This window comes from Rana temporaria, chromosome 10, assembly GCF_905171775.1.
Source record: "Rana temporaria chromosome 10, aRanTem1.1, whole genome shotgun sequence".
Lineage (NCBI taxonomy): Eukaryota > Metazoa > Chordata > Amphibia > Anura > Ranidae > Rana > Rana temporaria.
The window spans coordinates 17,615,421-17,640,128 of NC_053498.1; the positions used below are offsets into that span (position 1 = coordinate 17,615,421).

Below are 24,708 nucleotides of genomic sequence, written 5' to 3' on the forward strand. Positions count from 1 at the left end.
GGGAGACATTTCACGATCCCTGCAGCCGAGCAGCGGGACAATGTCTCCCTGGCTGTGATTATCACAGCGCCGTGCTCACTTCCTGGCGGGCTCTGCACGTGTTCTATGCGAACACGCCGGAGCTCATCCTTACTGCCAAGGAACCCAAATAATAATAAAAAAATATACATGACTTCTTTTTTTTTTTGTAACACCGTGCGTTGTGGTGTTCTTCAGTGCAGGTGCCTTGAGATGCCATTCGAAGTGAATGGCGCTGCAATGCTGCATTTTACATGCCTGTCTGCGTGTTGCAGGGGGATAATGCTTGCATTAAACGCAATGTAGACAAGTCAACGTGCCCTTCGACCACTCCACTACGGCATGCTAAGGAAAAGTAGGAAAAGAAATACAGTTTCTAAACTTTAAATTTCAGCCCATGCACGGAATTTAGAGACCTTGGTGGTTGTTCTAATGGACATCATACACAGCGCAATCTTTTTACAATTCACTTTAAGGCGTTCCGCCCATTTAAAAAGTGAAGTGGCTGACTTTTAATAATCGGACACTCACCTGTGCCACGGGCCAGCGATGCTGGGGAACGAAGCCCCACTCCTCTTTGCGGCACCGGCATCACTACTGTGGGTGCCGGGCTGTGGCTTCACAGCTGGGCATGCACTGCGTTTGCGCGAAGGCACGCTGTGATTGGCCGGGCAATCTTCTGGGACCTGTGACGTGTCCCAGAAGATTGCAAGAAAGGAGGGGGGGGAGAGAAGAACTTCCTTCCTGTCCCCCGGGAGGAAGTGGGAGCTGTATGCGTCTAAAAAGAGGGTATCTGCCCCCCCCCCCAAAAAAAAGACATGACAAATGTGGCATGTCAGGGGGTCACAGTCCCGGGTTGTGCTGAAGTCATATTATCACCACTTTGGGGCCATTGAGCATAAAGCCCACCCATAGGTGGTTTGAATCTCGATCAGTATGTAATGTATGTTAATTCACCTTTCATTACCCTTTTCATTGATTACTAGATTTACCATCCCACCCCCACTCCCCCCCATTTGCGTATCAACTAACCACAGTGCAGTCCTGTATTTGGGGAAATTGGCTGCGGAATTCGTGCTACTGACTGTATATGGCACAATGCAGCTTACAGCAGCCTCCGGAGAGAGCCAGTATATGATTTCCCATATTATCGGCTGACTGCACTGTGCAGGGATCAGGGGTAGCTGATTTAATCTAACACAACGCGTTAATGCAATAGCGTTTGGTCAAACCTTTCGAAACAGACGTTTCCGAAACCTCCCACACGAGCGCACAATACTCTGGCAATGCGTTTTTATCATAACATATAATCGCTTTATACTTTTCACTCCACACAGACCGGGGTAGAATGTTTCTCTCACTTTCATTTCCCATTGTTCATGTACAGCGGCACTCTCACTCTGCCTTCTCTATATACAAAGAGCCTGTACCATTCAGGCACAATTTACAGCAGACCTGCTATTTAAAATTATTTTTCTTTGCCTAAATCATTAGGGGGCATGGAAGCATTACCAAATCAATTATCCACTCCTGGCGCAAAAACAGTAATTTAAATATATATCATTTAATAGCCACAAAGACTATAAATCCACTTTGGGTTTGCCTTTTTAAACCCAGGCATTACCTTGTAAAAGTAGCAGTGGCATCATCACTGTGCTGTACATAGCCTGAGCAGAGCTGTGGGAGGGGCCCAGCAGGCTCCACCTACTACAGGTTACCTGCAGAAAACTACAGGAGGGGGCAGAGACAAGACCAGTCACCCTTTACGGGGGGGGGGGGGAATGAGAGCAGAGCTGTGGGAGGGGCCCAGCACGCTCCACCTACTACAGGCTGCCTACAGAAAATGACAGGAGGGGGCGGAGACAAGACCAGTCACCCTGTACAAGGGGAGAGAGCAGAGCTGTGGGAGGAGCCCAGCAGGCTCCACCTACTACAGGCTGCCTACTAAAAATGACAGGAGGGGGCGGAGACAAGACCAGTCACCCTGTACAAGGGGAGAGAGAGAGCAGAGCTGTGGGAGGAGCCCAGCAGGCTCCACCTACTACAGGCTGCCTACAGAAAATGACAGGAGGGGGCGGAGACAAGACCAGTCACCCTGTACAAGGGGAGAGAGCAGAGCTGTGGGAGGAGCCCAGCAGGCTCCACCTACTACAGGCTGCCTACAGAAAATGACAGGAGGGGGCGGAGACAAAACCAGTCACCCTGTACAAGGGGAGAGAGAGAGCAGAGCTGTGGGAGGAGCCCAGCAGGCTCCACCTACTACAGGCTGCCTACAGAAAATGACAGGAGGGGGCGGAGACAAGACCAGTCACCCTGTACAAGGGGAGAGAGAGAGCAGAGCTGTGGGAGGAGCCCAGCAGGCTCCACCTACTACAGGCTGCCTACTAAAAATGACAGGAGGGGGCGGAGACAAAACCAGTCACCCTGTACAAGGGGAGAGAGAGAGCAGAGCTGTGGGAGGAGCCCAGCAGGCTCCACCTACTACAGGCTGCCTACAGAAAATGACAGGAGGGGGCGGAGACAAGACCAGTCACCCTGTACAAGGAGAGAGAGAGCAGCGGCGAGCAGTCTTTAGGAAGGAAAAGTCTCACACTGGATTACTGCACAGATATGGAAGACATACATAAAGCACATCAAGATTGAGGGAAAAATACACTATGAATGTATGTGCGGTGTGTTAAAAAAAAAAAAACATCCTGCTTGCTGTATCTTTGATGCACTTTCCTCAAAACGCACGTTCATAAAGTGCATATAAAACACACCTAAAGCACACTAGAGCCACACATCGCGCCTGTCCACAGCAAACTCTGAGAAGTTACCAGTAGGCACAGTGGAAAAGCATAATGGAACTAGATGGATGATAAATACCATTTACTATTCCCTTCTAATATTAAACTTGCTATACATTTTTATTTATTTATTTAATGCTATTGTCTATCACTCCGTCACCAAAAATAATTTCCATGAGGATGGAGTGAAGAACATTTCTGCATATGGAGCTTTGTAGGTTCTCTTGGTGATGTAAGCATAAGGCCACATGTGTGGTCTGTGTATAGAATATAGTATATATGAACGTTGCGTGTATTTTTAGTAATTAGTCTGTTTAGCAGGGAAACCAGAAGCAGAAGTGAGAGTCTCCCATGACTAACCTTCTAACCTTCTAACCTTCTCACTAGACTGGTTATCCCATCACCTCTCACCCCGCTCGCTTTCACATGCAGCGCTGTGCGGCCGATCACTGAGCAGCTGTTGCTGGATGCAAGGGGATCATTTTCTTATTTTTTTTTGCCCTTTATTTTCACCTGGTGATCCTGCCAGTAATGCACTTCCTGTTCTAAGGTGGCAGCACTCACCCTAGTGGAACAGGTGGGAAACAATTCTTTTTTTTTTCTAAAAAGAGAACATGGAAGGGTTAGCATCTCTGTCGGGTCTTTGTTGTTTTCTCTTTTCTAGCAGTTGAGACGCCACACCAGATGTTGGTAGTCTGAGGACCTGGGAACACTGTACAGTCTGTGAAATTCACTTGACGTTCTGTGCGGTGCGATTTCAGCCTATTCATTTTGAAAGGGCTGCAATCGCACAGAATTAGCGCAGTCGCTACTTTTGGGAACTCGCTGCAGTTGCATCGCATGGTACTTCTGTACTATTCGATCCAGTGTGGGCAAATGCACTGCGTTTGGGGTTTCCTTAACTTAATATCGACACCCGCTGCAGATCTCAACTGCAATGTGTTTTGAATCTGCAATCACTGCAGTGATTCAAGTCGGTGCGGTGTGATTTGCATGCCTCAAATCGCATCAAATCTGCACAAAAAAAGGTGCAGGAGACCCCCCTTTTTTTTTTTTTTTTTTTTTTTTTTTCGCACTGGAATTGGATCGCATGGGCATTCACACCTATGTGGCCCAATTCTGTCATTCGCACTGTATTTTGCAAACAGTTTTGGGGTGCTGTTAATATAACACCCCCTGTTGTTTGCATGAATGCCGTACGATTTGGTGTGCAGGAAACACACAGGATTCGCTGCATTATTTATTTATATATATATATATATATATATATATATATATATATATATATATATATATATATATATATATATATATATATAATCTTTTTTTCAGGGGGAACTTGGGGGGACTCAGTTCCACCACCTTGGGCTCAGACCCTTTGGTGCCTGCTCACCACAATCACTTGTAAACACAGAAGTCTGGTTTCTGTGTTTACAAGTGACAGCTTTGTAACCCCCTGAACTCTGCACTCGGTTTTTAATGCCCCTTTAAGACCCTTCTACTGTTTGTGAAATCTGAACGGGTCGTGGTTGAGTTCCTGCACATATTTTCTGAGAAGAAAAGCTGTGTGTGTGTGTGTGTGTGTATATATATATATATAGTGTATGTGTGTGTGTGTATGTATGTATATATATATATATATATATATATATATATATATATATATATATATATATATATATATATATAGGCCCGGATTCAGAAAGGAGATACGCCGTCGTAACTCTGAGTGTGCGTGGTCGTAACTATGCGACTGATTCAGAGAATCAGTTACGCATAGATTTCCCTAAGATCCGACCGGCGTAAGTGTCTTACACCGTCGTATCTTAGGCTGCATATTTACGCTGGTCGCTAGGTGGCGCTTCCGTATATTTACGCGAGGAATATGCTAATTAGGTAGATACGCCGATTCAGAAACGTACGTCCGGCCGGCGCATTTTTTTACGTTGGGCTTTTTTCGGCGTAAAGTTACCCCTGCTATATGAGGCGTAGCCAATGTTAAGTATGGATGTCGTTCCCGCGTCAAGTTTTGAAAATTTTACGTCATTTGCGTAAGTCGTTCGCGAATAGGGCTGTACGTAAGTTACGTTCACGTCTAAAGCATTGACGATTTGCGGCGTAATTTCGAGCATGCGCCGTTCGTAAAAAACGTCAAATACACGGGATCACATGTAATTTAAATAAAGCACGCCCACATCATCCACATTTGAATTAGGCGGGCTTACGCCGACACACATACGTTGCGCCGCCGTAACTAAAGGCGCAAGTTCTTTCTGAATACGGAACTTGCGCCCTAATTTACGGCGGCGTAACGTATCTGAGATACGTTACGCCACCCGGAAAGATACACCAATGTATCTGAATCTGGCCCATTGTGTGTGTGTGTATATATTTTTATCTGTGTCTAGTTTTTTTTTTTTTTTTTTTTTACGGCATAGGTGTTGCAGTAGGTGTTGAGCACACAAACTATTTTTCCAAGGTTTAGTAAACCTAGTTTACTGCTATGCTGTGAATAGCTTGAATTAGCAGGATATCAGACTACAATAAAACGGGTGATTGAGACAAAAGAAGGGTTCTTTAACTCTGCTAATAAAGTTGCTGGGTTTTTATCATTCTAACTTCTTGTTCCCAGGTCATTGGGTACTTCATTAAACAAATACAGTATGTTTTTTTTTGCGTTGATGTATACACGTGCACTATTCACTGTATTTTTTTTACACAACATTCTGATAGATTTTCTCTTTTCATCCACAGAAATAAGAATGTCTAAACCGGGTCACCTCGGGAAATTGCACACAGAAGGGGGTGTCGCAGGTAATGTGACTAAAAACAAATTAATTGAATAACTCCACCCAAAATTTTCTCGGAATTTGGGTTTTGGTGGGACGTGGTATAATGTTTACTTTAGAATGACATTTCTCCAGACCAGTGAACACCTCCAAGATAATCTAATATTCTTCCTTCTGGAGTACATTTGTGGTACACCTAAGGGATAATCTACTGGTTGACACAGGTCTATGGAATATATTTCAGGCAGTCCAGCTCACAGCAGGCTTTTCTGGCACTTTTCTGTTTAATTTTAAATCAGTATTTTTTGCTAGAATTTTTTTATTTTATTTATTTCAGTAGAGACCCTAGGGAATAAAATGGTGCTATTGCAATTTTTTATGTCACCTGGTATTTGTGCAGCAGTTTTGAAAATGTGATATACAGTATATTATTATTTAAAAAAAAAAAAAAAAAACACTTTAATTAAAAAAATATATATATTTATCCCAGTTTTTTTATAAAATGTAAAAGATGATGTTGCACCGAGTAAGTAGATACCATGTCACGCTGTAAAATGAAATGGCGTCAAACTATGGTACTTAAAAATCTCCATAGGCGACGCTTTAGGCACCTAGGTTACCTGTTGCAGAGGAGGTCTTGGGCTAGAATTATTGCTCTCACTCGAACTTTCGAAGTGATAGCTCACGTGTGGTATGAACACGGTTTACATATGCGTTTGCTTGGGGTGCTTTACATTTTTTTTTTTTTTTACACTGACACTTTTTCATAAAAAAAAATGTTTTAATAATTTTTATTCCTATTACAAGGAATGTAAGCATCCTTATATAAATAAGGATGACAGGTTCTCTTTATGCAGACATCTGGGGTAAAAAAAAAAAAACACTCCAAATCCCTTTTTATTTTATAAAAATGTATTTGCTCTAAAATAAACAAAAAATTATTTACTTTTGGGCTGGACAGGAAGTGACATCACTCCAGTTCTCAAAGGTTATACAGTTGATCAAAGATTATCTACTTTTTGATCGCCTATGGGAGCAGCCGGCCGCACCGCCGGATCGTTTCTCAGAGGAACCGGCAGAAACGGTAAGCCTGAGAAACATTCCAGCGGCTCGTGAGCCACTTGGCTGCAAATAAATGATACTGGGAGTTATGGCTGATATCTTTGGCCATAATCCCAGTAAAGCACGTGCAAGCCGCAACGTGTTTATAGGTATTGCGGTTGGCAAGTGGTTGCAATTTAAATTGGTGGGATGGCTTAAAGGGGTTGTAAAGGTTTGTTTTTTATTTTCTAAATAGGTTCCTTTAAGAGCCCTTTCACACTGGAAACGCCTATAGCGGAGCGTTAAAATAGCGGTAAAACACCGCGATTTTACCGCGTTTTCAATTATAGCGCTATTTTTACCGCAAAAACGCTGCAAAAACGCCGCAAAAACGCACCAGTGTAAAAGGGCTCTTAAGGAGTTGTAAAGTAAAAATTGTTTTCACCTTAATCCAATCTATGCATTAACCACTTACCCCCCGGACCATATTGCTGCCCAAAGACCAGAGTACTTTTTGCGATTCGGGACTGCGTCGCTTTAACAGACAATTGCGCGGTCGTGCGACGTGGCTCCCAAACAAAATTGGCGTCCTTTTTTTCCCACAAATAGAGCTTTCTTTTGGTGGTATTTGATCACCTCTGCGTTTTTTATTTTTTGCGCTATAAACAAAAATAGAGCTACAATTTTGAAAAAAATGAATATTTTTTACTTTTTGCTGTAATAAATATCCCCCAAAAATATATAGAAAAACATTTTTTTTCCTCAGTTTAGGCCGATACGTATTCTTCTACATATTTTTCGTAAAAAAAAATCGCAATAAGCGTTTATTGATTGGTTTGCGCAAAAGTTATAGCGTTTACAAAATAGGGGGTATTTTTATGGCATTTTTATTAATATTTTTTTTACTAGTAATGGCGGCGATCAGCGATTTTTTTTTCGGTATTGCGACATTATGGCGGACACTTCGGACATTTTTGACACATTTTTGGGACCATTGGCATTTTTATAGCGATCAGTGCTATAAAAATGCATTAGATTACTATAAAAATGCCACTGGCAGTGAAGGGGTTAACACTAGGGGGCGGGGAAGGGGTTAAGTATGCCTGGGTGTGTTCTTACTGTGGGGGGGGGTGGCCTCACTAGGGGAAACACTGATTTTCTGTTCATACATTGTATGAACAGAAAATCAGCATTTCCCCTGCTGACAGGAACGAGAGCTGTGTGTTTACACACACAGCTCCCGTTCCCCGCTCTGTACCGAGCGATCGCGTGTGCCCGGCGGCGATCGCGCCCGCCGGGCACACGCACGGGAGTCGGGGGCGAGCGGGGGGCGCGCGCGCGCGCCTCCGGCGGCGCCCGTGCGCCCCTAGTGGCGGCTAATAGGCAGGACGTCCATTTACGTGGTCTCGCCTAGGAGAGCCACCTTGTGGACGTATTTCGGCGGTGCAGCGACGGCAAGTGGTTAAGGTGAAAAAACATCTCATAATGCCGGCCCCCGAGCCCCCGTTATACTTACCTGACCCCTTGAAAGTCCCGCGTGGTCCCGAGATCCTCTTTGCCGCTCTGCCTATCCGCTGATTGGCTAGAGCGGATGGATTGAGAGCAGCGTAGCCATTGGCTGGCGCTGCTGTCAATCACATCCAGTGACGCGGTGCGCCGAGGGGCGGGGCCGAGTGATACAGTGGGCGGCTATGGCCGCTCGCTGTATCACGGGAGCGCGCCCGCAATTACTCACCACCATGCAAGCTCTCTCGCATGACTCTGGTCAGTAATTGCGGTGAGGACAGAGACAGCCGCCGAGGGACCCCAGAAGTCGTGGATTGGGGCCACTCTGTGCAAAACGAACTGCACAGTGGAGGTAAGTATAACATGTTTGTTATTTTAAAGGGGGGGGGGAAAAATTAATTTACTAACCCTTTAAGCTAGTGCATTGTTGGTTCACTTACCTTTTCCTTCGATTTCCCTTCTAATTTTTTTTTTTCTTTGTTTGAATTTCTCACTTCCTGTTCCTCCTCAGTAAGCTGTCCTCGCTGACTAACCCCCAGCCAGATAAAGGGGGCAAGCTTACTGAGGAGAAACAGGAAGTGAGAAATTCAGACAAAGGGGGAAAAAAAACATTTAGAAGGGAAATTTAAGGAAACTGTAAGAGAACCAACAATGCACTAGCTTAAAGGAACCTATTTACAAAATAAAAAACAAACCTTTTCAACCCGATTTAACGAGGGGACTAGGAGGGGCTCCAGTATAATTCCCTGCACAATAGTTACAATTTTTTACCAAATCAATTTCTCCCAAACCCTTGGAAAGAGGTGGAGGTTGCAATTCCAAATCAAGAGGGAGCTTTCTGTTACCTGGGGTGTCCTCAAGGGGGCCCCCAGGTTAGTTTCGTAAGTGTAGAATGGATGAGAGCCTCATAGCACTATTAAAGTCTAGTTAATTGTACAGAAAAAATAACCCAACGTGTTTCGGGGCTCAAAGCTTCCCCTTCATCAGGGTTCAAAATGCCATCAATAATGGAGGATTAAACCAGACAAGAATTACTGTGCATAACCAAATAAGATTTATTACTGTAACAAGTCACTGGTCAGGCAGGGATTTTTCTTTTCTCAGATGGTGAATGTAGGCCTCAAACCACAACAGAAAGCTGATGCAATGTAACTGATATAAGAGCACCTTATGGTGACCCCATGGCTTCTGTGTGACAGCGGGATCCACTTCCTCTATGTTCCTGTATCGTTAATACATTGCCGTATCCTTCACACACTGAGGAAACCCCATTACCGGAAAAATGCGACAGTTTTATTGCAAGGGAAGTCCTCTTCATCATTCTGGAATCCCCCCCCTTGCCTTCTCGGTGACCCGATGAGGAAGTCTCCTCCAGTGGGTGATACAATTCTGCTGATCTCGGCTGCTACAATCTGCCATTGAACAATTCTCACCAATTCTCGCATATTCTTACTTTTTGCATCAACTTCTTTTTTTTGGATTGGATTTCTTTTGTGTTTTTAGCAGTATTTTCTTAGCTATTGCCCCATACACATTTGCTAATTGTTTGATAGCATCCAAAGTACAATTCAAATATGATTTTTATTTAATATTTTTAAATACCTTTTTATTCAGTTTATTATGTATTTTTTTCTACTATAAATGTTTGAATGAGAACATTTTCTAACTCTTTGTTATAAAAAAATGCCTAAGCCGCTTAGATTTTTCACAGAAAGCATTATCAAAGCCACTCAAATGACTGAATCCAATAGTTTGTAAAAGTTGTATATGCAATTTGTAGCTTTAAAGTGGTTGTATACTTATACATGAAATCTGAACAAAGCCTATCCCTCTATAGTGTGTACTTGTCTCAATTAAGAGCCTTAAGTGTCATTTCTCTCTGCTGCTCCGCTCCTCTGCTATCAGCATGAATCACTTCTGACAAGTTTTCCCGACACCAAGAGAAAAATGATGGGGAGGGATATCCAGCGCACAGCCTGGGATTGATTGACAGCCTCAGCTCTGCTGCTGTGCGAAGGAGGGGCGTGTCCCTTCTTTCCAATCAGCTATCAGAGCTCTCCTCACTAAACACTGCAAGGGCAGATTCACATACAATTGCATGGGCGCAGTGTATGTGAGATACGCTACGCCGCTGTAACTTACTTTTTTAATCTTTGAATCCACAAAGAATTTGCGCCGTAAGTTACAGCGGCGTAGTGTATCTCTCGCGGCGTAACGGCGTGTAATTCAAATCGGCGAGTAGGGGGCGTGTTCCATTTAAATGAAGCGCGTCCCCGCGCCAAACGAACTGCGCATGCGCCGTCCCTAAATTTCCCGCTGTGCATTGCGCTAAATGACATCGCAAGGACGTCATTGTTTTGACGTTGATGTAAATTACGTCCAGCCCCATTCAGGGACGACTTACGCAAACAAAATAAAATATTTTCAAATTCGACGCTGAAAAAAGCCGAACGGAAACGATGTAAAAGAATGCAACGGCCACTCATACGTTCGTGGATAGTCGGAAATGGCTAATTTGCATACTCGACGTGGAATACGATGGGAACGCCACCCAGCGGACGCCGAAGAATTGCATCTTGCCGTCGTATCTTGTTTTGAGGATTCAAAACAAAGATACGACGCGGGAAATTTGAAAGTACTACGCCGGCGTACTTCCTTTGTGGAGCTGCCCCTGCAGAGTGTAACTTTAGCTCTCCCCTCCCTCTTTTCTGAACTCTCAGGCAAGCTTTATAATTCTGAACAGATGTAGAGGAGAGTGTATCACCTGAGTTGCTTCACTGGGTATATGTATAGGGTTTACAACCACTTTAATAATTATCATACAGGATTTATATAGCGGGGGCTGCAGGGGTGGGGGCAAACAGTACAGTTACAATACAATTCAATATAGAAGGAATCAGAGGGTCCAGCTCATTAGAACTTGCAATCTAAAATTAGAATAAATCCTGGTGGTCCCAAAGGTCCTTCTTAACCTGCCTGGCGGTCTTCCCGAGTCTGACACGGGGTTAGATTTTCCTGCTGCGAGCGGAAACCCCGTGTCAGACTCGGGCTTGCCTCGCTAGATCCACAGGCACAAGTTACTTACCTTGTCCCTGGATCCAGCGATGCCACCGCGCTGTGTGAGCGAGTGGGACCTCGCTCGATTCACACAGTGCCTCCGTGTGACGCCGATCTCCGTTCCCTGCGACGTTACGACGCACGGGGACGGAGAACGGCGCCAAATTCAAAAAAGTAAACAAACACCTTACATACAGTATACTGTAATCTTATAGATTACAGTACTGTATGTAAAAAAAACACACCCCCCTTGTCCCTAATGGTCTGTCCTGTGTCATGCATGTCATTTTATATAATAAAAACGTTTCTTTCTCCCTGCAAACTGTAGATTGTCCATAGCAACCAAAAGTGTCCCTTTATGTCAAAAATAGTTTTAGATCAGCTAAAAAACAGCGATAATAAATTATAATCACTTGCAGAATTGTGCGATAGCGATTTGTGGGGAAATTCGTCATAAAAAAAAAAAAATAATGACAGCAACAATTCTGCAACTGAGCAAATTTCAGTGATTTTGATTTGATTACATTATTGAATAATTTTTATTATAATTATATTATTATTTGTTATAATTATTTATAATTATTTATTATATTATAATTTATAATTTTGTTTTTAAAAAAATGTCATACCCGGGATGCCTATTAGAAGCTTGTTTGGTCAGATTTAAGTGAGTTATTTCTAAAAATTACAGACCTACAATATAAAACGCCAAATTTCCTTGCAAATAATGGTACCGCTTTTAGCATGTTTTTTCTGACAGAATCATACCGCCAGGGAGGTTAAGGCACCGTCTGATATAAGATGGTAACTGTCTTCTAATAGGTGTCCTGCGTTGTCACGAGTGTGCATTAGAAGCTGCAGCAAGTCTAATTTCTTGACTGAAGGGCATCCGGCATCCTCCAGTGCTTTTCTCCCCATCCTGACGGTCTCTGACCCGCCCCTTTCCAATTCTTTCAATCGTGCAGAAACGGCATCACATGTCGGTGTTACTGGGGGTGATCTGCATGCAAATGCAGTCTGCCCAGGAATGCCCACATTTCCAGACTGGCGCCCATCGTTTTCATATTTCCATAAAATTAACTCTTCCCAAGTGCCAGCCCACTGCTTACATCCTGGCTGATGGCTCTTGGCAGTATTACGTTTTTTGGGAAAAGGTGTACAGTACTCTGTAAGCCGCTCCAACCAGTCACAATCAGCCAGTGTATAGAGAAGCACAGAGATGCAGCATACCTCCCAACTTTTTGAGATGGGAATGAGGGACACCTATCGGCAAAAGTTTGCAGGCATAGGGCACGCCCCTTGCCACACCCCTTAAAGGAGAATTGTACAAAAAACAAGACTAGTTAAACCCACAAGGGCTTTTTTTACCACTACTATTCCTTTATATTGGCTTTTGGAATTTACAAATGCAGCAATTTTTAGAAATCGGATTAAAGGTTTTGCGCTGGAAAACACGTTTTGATAGCTAAAAAGTGCATTTTATAAACATTTATATACATCAGACCAAAATGAGGGACACATTTTTTTTTTTTTTTTACGATTTTTTTTTTTTTTTTTTTTTTAAGGTTTAAAGGTGTTCAGGTAATATCCTTTTTTCCTCTGAAAATGTTCAGAAGTGAAAACAGTTGGTTCACCGCTAATGTTGTTATGTCCAGAATTGTACATATTTCCATAGATCTGAGAAACGGACTAACCACATGAACGGGTTATTTTTGTGCCAAAGTAAATTGTCTACCAGTATGACGTCAAGCTGTAGCTGGTTCTCATTGACATTCTGTAGCAGCCATGTAGAGTCTGTCAGATGGTGGACTGCCCCAGGTTTTACTAGCCTCAGATATCAAAGTCTGATTTATATCTTATTATTTTCTTGCAGACAATGAAAGGAATGGTGCAGATGCCCTACATGAGGTAAACCATCTTTCTCTGTTCAGTTTTACTAATAATCACCTTAGAATATGCCCATTAGACATGTTGTTTGTGTTTTTCAGGTGCAACAAAACAAGGGATCGTCTCCCTTCTCCCTCTCTCCAAAGGTATGTAGTGCAAGAGTTTTCACTATAACAAACGTTTTCACCATTCAAAGCGTCAAAATCTTCAGAGGTTACTTCATCTAGGCTTCATTTAGCAGTTTACCAAAGACTACCTATAAGAAAATAATATGGATGTAATAAGAGCTCCATACTAATGGTTGTAGAGTCCCAGATGTTGCAGAGTCCAAGATGATTTCACATTAGGGGAACCTAAAACGCCAACAAGTTTTGGGTTCAGGCATTGCCCCTTCATCAGGACGACAATATGCATTTGAAAACATAGGGTCTGTATTAGGGGTGCAACGGATCAAAAAACTCACGGATCGGATCGATCCTCGGATCAGGAGTCACGGATCGGATCATTTTCGGATCAGTAAAAAAAAAAAAAAAACAAGACAAACAAAAGTTTTGTTAAATTACTCTTAAATGTTCACCATTGCCCCCCACTCGCCGAGTCACCATCATCACCATCACTGTTCCAGTCCAACATTGCCCCCACACTAGTAAAACTAACACTGTAATTGCCATTTTTCCCACTGTAATAATAGGCTATTAATATTAGTAATAATAGTAATAGCCTATTATTACAGTGGGAAAAATGGCAATTATACAGTGTTACTGTTTTACTAGTGTGGGGGCAATGTTGGCTATTATTAATAGCCATAGCCAACATTGCCCCCACACTAATAAAACAGTAACACTGTAATTGCCATTTTTCCCACTGTAATATAATATTCATAGCCAACATTGCCCCCACACTAATAAAACAGTAACACTGTAATTGCCATTTTTCCCACTGTAATATAATATTCATAGCCAACATTGCCCCCACACTAAACAGTAACACACTTGTATAGCCATTTTTCCCATAGCCAACTCACTGTACTGATGTACTGTACTCGTCCGTCTCACTGTACTGTACTCAGGTTGCAATGTTAAATGCAGAGTCAGCGCGCTCTTTCAGAATAGAGAAGATACACGAGCAGAGGGAGGGGTGATGACGTCATCGCGCACCGCCGCCGAGTGTACCAAGATGGCCGACCGCTCCGGAGCTAGGCCGAAGCCGCGGTCTTTCCTAAGGCCGCGGCGGCGGTGCGTTCCGCGGATCGCATACTGTGCCGATCCGAACAGGTCGACCCGTTCGGATCGCGGATCGGGCACGATCCGTTGCACCCCTAGTCTGTATATTAACTTAAAGGAGTTGTAAAGGAAAACATTTTTTTTGCTGAAATGACTGTTTACAGGGTATAGAGACATAATAGTTAACTGATTCCTTTTAAAAATGATTAAAAATAGATAAAAAATCAATCATATATTGTACCTTCAGTTTCTAGTTTCGTTTTTGAATGTTGTTTCCTGCTTCTGTGATGTACAGAGCATACAGAGCCAATACAGGGCAGTGATGGTTTGGAAAACGAAACTGATTGGTGCTGAGGGGTTTTAGACACACAGTAATCGCACCTCCTTGAAGAGTTAGGGCCAGATTCAGATACAATTACGTTGCTCCACGGCAGCGTAACGTATCCCATTTACGTTACACCGCCGCAGGTTTACAGCGTAAGTGCTTGATTCACAAAGCTCTTACCTGTAAACTTGCGGGCGGTGTAACGTAAATCCGCTCGGCGCAAGCCCGCCTAATTCAAATGGGGCGGGCACCATTTAAATTAGGCGCGTTCCCGCGCCGAACATACTGCGCATGCTCCGTCGGGGAAATTACCCGACGTGCATTGCGCTAAATTACGTCGCACAGACGTCATTTGTTTAGACGTTAGCGTAAATGGCGTCCAGCGCAAACGACGCGATTTTTTCAATTTCAACGCGGGAACGACGGCCATACTTAACATGGCTTAGAACACCTAGGGCTCAGCCCTAATTTTACGACGCATATCTCGACGGAAATGACGGAAAGTTAGAGCGACGGGTAATGCGGACGTTCGTGGATCGCCGTAACTAGTCATTTGCATATTCTACGCCGACCGCAATGGCCTCGCCACCTAGCGGCCGGCATAGAATTGCATCCTTAAGATCCGACAGTGCAAGTCAATTACACCTGTCGGATCTTAGGGCTAGCTATGCGTAACTGATTCTATGAATCAGCCGCATAGTTAGGACGGGCGGATCACAGAGATACGACGGCGTATCAGGAGATACGCCGTCGTATCTCTTTTGTGAATCTGGCCCTTAGTGACCACAGAGAGAAAGCTCCCAGTACTGTGGTTATCAGGAAACAGACAACCAGGAAGTGTGGAGATCAGAGAAGAATTGCAGCAACTTGAGAGCAAAAACGAACAATGAGGACATGAAAACAGCACTGCATTAAGGTAAAGGAAGCTATTAAGATAAAAAAAAAAAATTCCTTTACAAACCCTTTAAGTAGTTTTAAAGGCAGAAGGTATTTTTACCTTAATGCATTCACTGCGTTAAGGTGTAAAACTTTCCGTAATCAGTGCCGCCCCTCCGTTTATACATACCTGAGCTGTGTCCTTGAGCAGCTTTTCATCATGACTCCACCCACCAAGCTTCAGACAACAGACCCACCCACAGAATCTGCCGTTTTTTCAGTTCTTATAACTGACCGAGTCGAGACAATTAGCCAAACGTGAAGTTAGAGGAAATCCCTGCAATTTAAGGGGATCTCTCAGGGACCCTCAGGTCACCAGAATTATTGTCCCCATTGGAAGATTTCCCCTCTATTACTTTTCTTGGGACATTCCAAAATAGTTTTTTTACTTTTAATGATCATGGTAAACAGGACAAATGGAGAGGTTGAATCTCCCTAACGGGGGCACAGATAGAAATGGAAACTGACAAGTGTTCTAATTTATCCACACTAAAAAAAAAAAAACATTTTTTTTTTGCTTTTATTTATACTTGAAGGGGTTGTAAAGGTACATTTTTATTTTTTTCCTAAATAGCTTCCTTTACCTTATTGCAGTCCTCCTTAACTTACCTCATCCTTCCAGTTTGCTTTTAAATGTCCTTATTTCTTCTGAGAAATCCTCACTTCCTGTTCTTCTGTCAGTAACTCCACACAGTAATGCAAGGCTTTCTCCCTGGTGTGGAGTGTCGTGCTCGCCCCCTCCCTTGGACTACAGGAGAGTCAGGACGCTCTCTACATTGCAGATAGAAGGAGCTGTGTGTTAGTGGGCATCTTGACTCTCCTGTAGTCCAAGGGAGGGGGCGAGCACGACACCCCACACCAGGGAGAAAGCCTCGCATTACGGTGTGGAGTTACAGACAGAAGAACAGGAAGTGAGGATTTCTCAGAAGAAATAAGGACATTTAAAAGCAAAATGGAAGGATGAGGTAAGTGAAGGAGGACTGCACCAAGGTAAAGGAAGCTATTTAGGGGAAAAAAAATTGTACCTTTACAGCCCCTTTAAATGCACAAGGCATTCTCTTTTGCTTTCCATGAAATAAGCTTCACCAGCAATGTCCACCTTCTTATATCTTCCCCCTCATCATAAACATGCAAACTAGGGCAAGCTAAGCTAAGCATGCTTATAAAAGGTCTACTGGCAAACTGCCATCTGATGTTTGGCCAGCTCCCTGATTTTACAATACACAACTCAATGACTGCACTGCAATATCGGTAAGGACAAACCTCCACACGCTTTTATTTACAAGGAGTTCTAAAATTAACCTTTCAAAGCAGCACCCTTTGTGCGAGTCTCTGTATATTGGTAATGACATAGATGCACCAGTCAGCCATATTGCTTGTGAGTACATGGTGGGAGCACTGGGAGCTCAGTGGGGTTCGGTGTGGCCTGGCGATACATCTGGGACATGATAGGGGAAACCCCCGTGCTGTCACAGTATTGCACTCGTTTTCTGACTTCTCTCTTTTACTTCCCCATACACCCATTTTACGGTATATTTCCCCCCCAGACCATCATTCCGAACACATTGTCTATCTTTTCTCACAAATGAGTCAACTTCCTAAGCTTATTTTAAGATCATTAAAATATAATACAAAGGGATTCTAAACAAGAAAAGGCAGATTCTGCCAAAATGAGACAAGATTTATAACTCCACATATAATGTTTGTAACAGCTAATGGGCTTCCAGTTATTTTTCTAGTGTAGATTACCGTATTTATCGGGGTATACCGCGCGCCGGCGTATAACGCGCACCCCAAACTTAGAAAGGTAGTTTAAGGGAAAAAAAACTTACATTTTTGCCCTGCGTCCATCGGCGGCCTTGTCCAGCGTCCGTCTGCGGCCTTGCGCGGTGTCCGTCCAGCCTTGTGGGTGTCCGTCTGCGGCTTTGGAGGTGTCCTTCTGCGACTTCCTCGCGGGGTCCGTCCATCGTTTTGAGTGTCCGTTTTTGGATTTGGCGCCTTTGCTGAGCCAAGAGGAGCCGGATTTCCTGTGTGTTCGGCTCCTCTCGCGTGGCTGCGGCCGGAGCCGAGCGCGCAGTACACTCGGCTCGGCTCTAGGCTGCGGCTCTCGGCTTGTCTCGCGGAGCTGAGCGTGGCCGAGCCTAGCCGAGTGCGCAGTACGCTCGGCTCGGTCTATTTCGGCGGCGCCCGGGAACAGCAGTATCGGCGTATATCGCGCACCCACGATTTTCCCCTGATTTTAAGGGGAGAAAAGTGCACGGTATACGCCGATAAATACGATATAACATTTATGAAACAATATGATGGCTCTGACACCTTTTTCATTGCATTTTTTTATTTCCTACATTAAACCTTTATAATACTAATTTGTTAAAGTGCAACAAAACTCAAAGAATAAGATTGCTATGTTATAGGGAAATTCTGGAAACGTTTATTGTGCCTAAGCAGTACCCTCGAAGCATGTACCCCCTTATTTTTTTTGTCTGAATTACTCCTGAAAAATAGCAGCGCACTCCCCGCTTCTGTTTGTGGTGAAGCAAAAACACTTGGATAAACTAGATGTGGCGCTAGAAAATTCTGTCTCAATAATTTTACATCCAGCTGCAGTTTTAAAGTCTTGTTTTTCTATCGACCGCTCATATATTGATGAAACAATCTTCTGAATTTACAGTCGGAGCCTGATAAAGCGAAGCAGAGTATTAAAAGTTAGTGTATCGTAACCAGCGCATACAAAAGGTGGATGAGTAGAGGAAAAACATTCCAAATAGCATTTAACAGGGAAAATGGTCTATTTTTAAGGATTCAAATATACAGAATTTCAAAGGTCTCTATTAAGGTTTAAAGCGGAGGTTCACCCTAAATTAAAGTCCACCTTAATAACAGGGGATCAGTGTGTACATTTCCAGTTCGCTGTCCAATTTTTTTTTAAATGAAGTCCATACCTTGTTTTCTCCTTTGTGAACAAGGCACTTCCTGGTTTGGCTCCCGCGGGAGTGGGTGTGTCGCTTTAGCTGCGATCGGCCCATTGATTTCTGGGGCGAGTTTGCAATGTCTCCTGGGAGTACAGCGTGACGCTGCCCAGGAGATTATTCCTTAGCTGAAGAGAAGAAGTCTCGCGTGATTTCCTACATTACATGACTCTTGCAGGACATCAGCATTCACCGCATCCCGGAAGGATTTGCTTGTGGGCTTCAGTGTACCCACAAGCAAGATGGAAGCGTCCATCCAAGATTTTTAAAACTCATCTTTTGCGACTGAATCAGAATGGTGGCGGCTATAATATTAGGACAGTAGAGTACCCTATTATATAAGGTAAGAGTGCCAGAAGCATATGGGAAAAAAAAAAAAAGTTTTCCCGCGGAACCCCCGCTTAGACATGAAAGTAAGACAAAGAACAAAAATATATGGTCTAAAGCAGGGATCCTCAAACTACGGCCCTCCAGCTGTTGTTGAACTACACGTCCCATGAGGCATTGTAAAACTCTGACATTCACAGACCTGACTAGGCATGATGGGAATTTTAGTTCCCGAACAACTGGAGGGCCGTAGTTTGAAGACCCATATCTGAGCTTGCTGAATATACCATGTTAAAACCACAGGCATTAAAGTAATGTTAAAGGCTAAGTTCACCTTTTTGGAGAATGTTCCATTCATATTTGGGGTGGAACATGTAACGTGTTCCAGCTCTTGCCCCTGATTTACCCCCCTCCCCCTCCCGCACACGCTGTCACTTTTTAAAACCGCAAGTCTGTGCAGGGCTCCACCCATACAGCTGCATCATTCATTCGCAGATTCCTGTGAATAAATAAACTACAAGTACGTCTTCCACCACGGCAAATGGACTTGTAGTTTCAATGGACTGCAGGGCACTGATGAGCGCTCTCATAATACACTGACATGTCCTCTGGCTTTCAAACAGAAAGTCTGTAAAGAAGTCTGGGCTGAAAGCCAGAGGACATGTCTGCAGGAGCCCACATTGCACCCATGATCAACTGAACACGGATGCAATGTTTTCCGGGATCATGCATGAAAAAAAAAAATGTATTTTGTATTTATTTTTTTACAAAATATATGTGCACTTTATATATTTTTTTCACTTTGTTCTTTTAAATGTTATTTATTTTTGCTTAAATGGGCGGGGGAACAGGTATTGGAGGATTTTTTACCTTTAATGCATTAGGGTAAAAAAAAAACTTTTAGGCCTCATTTCCACTGGCGTTTTTACAGCCACGTTTCTGAGCGTTTTTTACAGCTTAAAAACGCCTGTCCATGTTATTCTATGGCTTCATTCCCACATAGGCGTTTTTGAGCTGCAAGTGGCATAGACGTTTTTGAGCTGTAAAAAAAACGCGGGACCAGGGCGTTCTGAAGCTCCAGAGTAGAGCTGTAAAAACGCCAGATGTTAAAAACGCTCAAAAACGCGCAAAAACGCGCAAAAACGCGGCATTTTTAAAGCTGCAGCTCACCAAAAAAAAAATTTTTTTTTTTTTTTTTACAAAATAAACATGGACAGGCGTTTTTAAGCTGTAAAAAAGCCTAACAACAGTGGCTGTAAAAACGCCAGTGGAAATGAAGCCTTAACATTTAGAACCAATTTAATATGAAGTTGGCCTTTTACAACAACGGCATCCTCCGCTCTTCTAGGTACGCTTTCTACAAGAATTTGGAGTGTGTTTGTGGAAATTTGTGCCTAACTGCCCATTTAGCCAAAAGTGCATCTGGTTTGGGGCAATTGGGTGAAAAGGCAACTCGCAATTGGTGTTCCAGTTCATTTTAAAGGTGTTCAGTTGAGTTAAGGGTAGGGCTCTGTGCAGCCCACTCAAGTTTCCCCAAATCAAACCATGTCTGTATGGAGTTGGCTTGGTGTATAGGGGCACAGTTGTACAGGAAGGGCCTTCACCAAACTATTGCCACAAGGTTGGAAAGTGCACAGTTGTCTAAAATGACTTTGTATGCCGGAGCACTAACAATACTGTTCACTGGCAACACCTGAACTCATTAACTTGGCTAGGAGTCCACATACTTTTGGTCTTACAGTGTAATATAGATAGAGATTTTTTAATATATAATTGGAAATACCAGCCATATGCTTAAAAGGAACGATCATTATGAAGAAATAGAACATGCATTGAAGCTCATGTACTGTACTGTAAGCTATGGCAAACCTTTAATGGCAAGTTAACTGTGTGTTGGAAGAATCTTATTACCAGTGTGCGTTTGGACAATGGGGTAAACTCATGCAATCACTGGTACAATATACAAACTCCACATTTTAGCACTGTGGCTTGACATCTCAATTTCTGGCTTTCAGTGCCTCCCAAGGAGCTCCCTGGGAGGCACTGAAAGCCAGAAATTGAGATGTCAAGCCACAGTGCTAATATTGTCATCTTCACCAACAAAAAATGTCAATCTTCATTAGGACAGAATTGATAAGCTTTGATGGGCTCCTGGATCATTTACACTTCTTGATGTTTTTTACTCTTCTGTACTACTCGGTAGTAACTCTCAATTTTGGCATCAATTTATATGAATACAAATCAGTGGTTATCCCATTTAGTTTCTTATCCATTCTGAGGTATGTTGTCTCTGTGTAGATTACAGATGAAGAATGTGGGGAAAGATCCCCGTCTCTCCCTGGCACTCCAGTCCCCCCAACTGCCCCACCTACCCCACAGGCTCCTTCTGTCCCACAGCAACCACCTACCTCCCTCCCACAGACACAGCTTCTCCTTGCTGGCAGTCAGCTTGCTGGGGTAAGTACCTGTCCTGTTTTCTGCATGCTATGCTTATTTTCGTCTTTACGGGGAGCCTAACATCACATTAGCTGACCACACAATACCTTCATTTAGTCCCGCTGGACCAAAGATATAAATGATCAGTTTCAAGTCTACCCATATCTAATATACTGTATAATTTAATCCCAACTGCTTTTATAAGATTGCCCTGTGGCAAATACCATGTCAGTTTTCCCATGATGCCAACCTGAATATTTGCAATACTGGACTTATATTTGTTACCTGTAGCAGGCATTAGTAAAACATTTATTTTTATTCAAACTTTTTAGGGTGCACTCACACTAGCATTTTAACTGGTCTCAGGCACGATTCACCACCTTGGGCAGGTCCGTTTGTGTAGTGTGGGTGTTTCAAAGCACTCCCAGAATCTAAGTGCACAGTGTCCTAGACCACTTTGAAATGGGGCCCCGAGCACAGTTCACTTGTGGTCCAGTGCAGGTTGCTTCACTGTGGGTGCAAACTGTGCCGAAGCACAGAACTCTCCATAGATGACAATATACTAAAGCACGGATCACTAGTCTGGCTAGCAGCGGAGTGTGCCTGGGAACACTTCTTTATAATTTAGTGAGTTCAGACCAGGATTCAAACTCAGACGCACTTCGGTTTAACAGGCCCCAGTGTGAGCGCAAATTTGCAATATAAATGAGCATCTTTGACTTTAATAGATATTTTAGGATTCTAGATAAATCTGTGTGATATTCTTGGCTTTGAGTTTATGTTTATTGCTGACTGCTTTGCTTTTGTTAATGTTTTCCTTTTCTAATTGCCTTTTACTGTCTTTTTTTTTTTTTTTTTTTAACCTTTCCTGCTCCTAAAACTCTTCTACTTTTTTGTCTCCTGCATTTACCCTGTCTACCCCCTCCCTCCTTTTTCCAAACCTCCCACCTCGCGCCTTTCATCCCAATGGCTACAGCTCACTGCCCTCCTCCCTGCACAGCAGCAGCTGCTCCTCCAGCAAGCTCAGCTCCTTGCCGCCGCTGTCCAGCAGTCCAATGCTGCCGCTGCCGCCAGCGCCTCCCAGTCAGGGTCTGATGCCCAGACTACCCCCGGCAGCCAGCAGCAATCCCACCAACTTGCTTTATCCCAGCCTATCCACCTTACTGCACAGGTGAGCACTTCTGGACTGCCATGGCACACAGTGCTGTTTTATCAGGTTCTGTATTCTGTTTAGCCAACATTGGAGGTTTTGCCGGTGGCAGTCAGGTTCTGTTATTTTTCTATTGAGTCTCTGGTTCCCAGGGGCAACAAAGATTTCCCAACCTATGTGTTTTTCTAGTCCAGGCACTGCTAAATGCACAATTACACTCTATGTAGTTAAAGAAAACCCCTGCAGAGAGAGGCTGTTATTTCTGACCTTCTGAAAGTGCTAGTCAGCTGACTGACTCTGTTATCAGTACTTTTTAAAATTGAGCTATAACAAGCATGCAGTCAGTGAAATCAGAATTCCTGATCTTTATACCTGCTCTGGGTCAGTGACTTGTAATAGTTGGATATTAATAATACTTGAAGCCCAACTGCAGCCAAGCTTCGGATAGAGTTGGAAAGAGTTCTGATTTCTGACAGGTTTATATTTCGATCTGTGACCTCTTTTTACCCCTCACTTCCAGTCCCTATGACAGTCATACAAGATATAAGGGGTTTTGTTGTCACTGGGACAGGAAGGGACATATAGTAATAAGCATTGTCCGAAGTTCTAACCTTTCCCTACTCTCACAGATTTTTTACATCTCTATTGGAGAAGTTTACCATCTCTTGTCTTTCCTAAATTTATTGGCTCCCTTTTGGTTATCCAACAAAATGTTTTTCTAGCATTCATTCTACCAAAATTGTTACTATTTACCCCATCAAATGTGTGTCCACTGTTATTATACAATATGGCAGTCTAGTTGTCCAACAAACGGCTGTCTTCTGATATATGTTACAAAAAAAAAAATGTCCACTGTTTATTTCATCAAATGTCTGCTTCGAGCTGGTCATACACTGTAAGGCTGGCCATAGACTGATTGCAGGAAAGAAAATCGCTTGATTCACCCATCAACACAGTCAGTGTTGATGGGATAATCCCTCCTACGGAGCGTGTCTGTTCTCCCGGTACTGGGGGGGGGGGGCGAGAGAAGCCGCCCCTGCCGGTAGAACACAGTGATTATTGCTGATGGCTCGAACAGCCGCTAGCAAAAATGGCATGTAAAATCCAACAGGCTGTTTGTACCCAAGTTAATCAATCAATCAAACAACTTGGGCACATTCAGCTTGCCTATACATGGTTCGAATCTTGGCCTGTTCAGCAGGAACCGGCAAAGATTCGAACAGTCAATGGCCGGCTTAAGTTTTCTCCATTTACCCATCCATGCTCAACAACGTGGAAGGACAAATCTCCACTCCTGTGTATTGTTTTGGATGTCACCACTGTTCAGCTGACATTCTTGCACTTGGCTCCCTAATTTTTCAGATCAAATAATGTTGGGGCGGGGGGGGGGGGGGGGCTGATGGTGCCACCCACAGGTCAAAAAATGCACTCCATTTATGGGCACCTTAAGGCTGCCCTACTTTTAGATTGTAATTTTTAGGGTCTGTGTTGATGGGCTTTTGTTCACGTAAGAACTTCTCCACCACCGTTTATCCCATACAGGTCTTTGAGATTGGACAAAAAGCCTGAACCAATCCAAATGCAGGGTTAGGAGGTCAACTGCAGGCCAGATGCACCTATCCGTGTAATCTGATTGATTTTAGAGGTGTCTCCAACATTTGCTCATCAACACAAGCCCAAAGCTTGTTGACTCAAACTCTTACTGTGCCTTCCTTCTAATGATATTTTATTTTTTCTTCACTGTTCAGGATATTCAGCAGTTGTTACAACTCCAGCAGCTTGTTCTTCTTCCTGGGCATCATCTTCAGTCCCCCACACAATTCCTGCTACCCCAGGCAGGACAGGGCCAGCAAGGTGAGTGAAAGTAATTTAATATACCAAAGAAACCTGAATTGTTTCTATCTCAAATGAACACAAAACCCAGCTATAATTGGATAAACCAGTGGTCTTTTTTCTTGCCTTTATCTTGCCCTTGGGGCACTATTTTATCAACTGACACTAATGATGTGACAACATTCCTCCCACTGACACCATCAGTGGTACTATTGTTCCCATTGACACCAATAATGGGACCTTCTTCTCCCAATAAAACCAATGATGAGGCATTATGCCCACTGATGCCAGGGCATTTTCTACTGCCACTGGGCACAGTCCACCCCCTCATTACAAATGCCTAAAAGGCCGTAAACTGGCCCTTTTCTTATAAAGTTTGGAGACCCTGGTATAGACGTTACAAATGCTCTCAGTTTAAGGCT

The 24,708-nt window shown here is 43.4% G+C and overlaps 1 protein-coding gene across 1 annotated transcript in view; it reads left to right on the forward strand.

Annotated features, from left to right (window-relative positions):
* The window catches only part of POU2F2 (POU class 2 homeobox 2), a 52,732-nt gene that overhangs the window by 2,403 nt on the left and 25,621 nt on the right, over positions 1–24,708 (forward strand). Inside the window, exons 2-7 of the mRNA XM_040327314.1 lie at positions 5,562–5,621; positions 13,074–13,108; positions 13,189–13,233; positions 21,166–21,324; positions 22,280–22,474; positions 24,202–24,307. Of these exons, the coding sequence (XP_040183248.1) occupies positions 5,562–5,621; positions 13,074–13,108; positions 13,189–13,233; positions 21,166–21,324; positions 22,280–22,474; positions 24,202–24,307 (600 nt within the window). The remainder of the gene's footprint in view (positions 1–5,561; positions 5,622–13,073; positions 13,109–13,188; positions 13,234–21,165; positions 21,325–22,279; positions 22,475–24,201; positions 24,308–24,708) is intronic.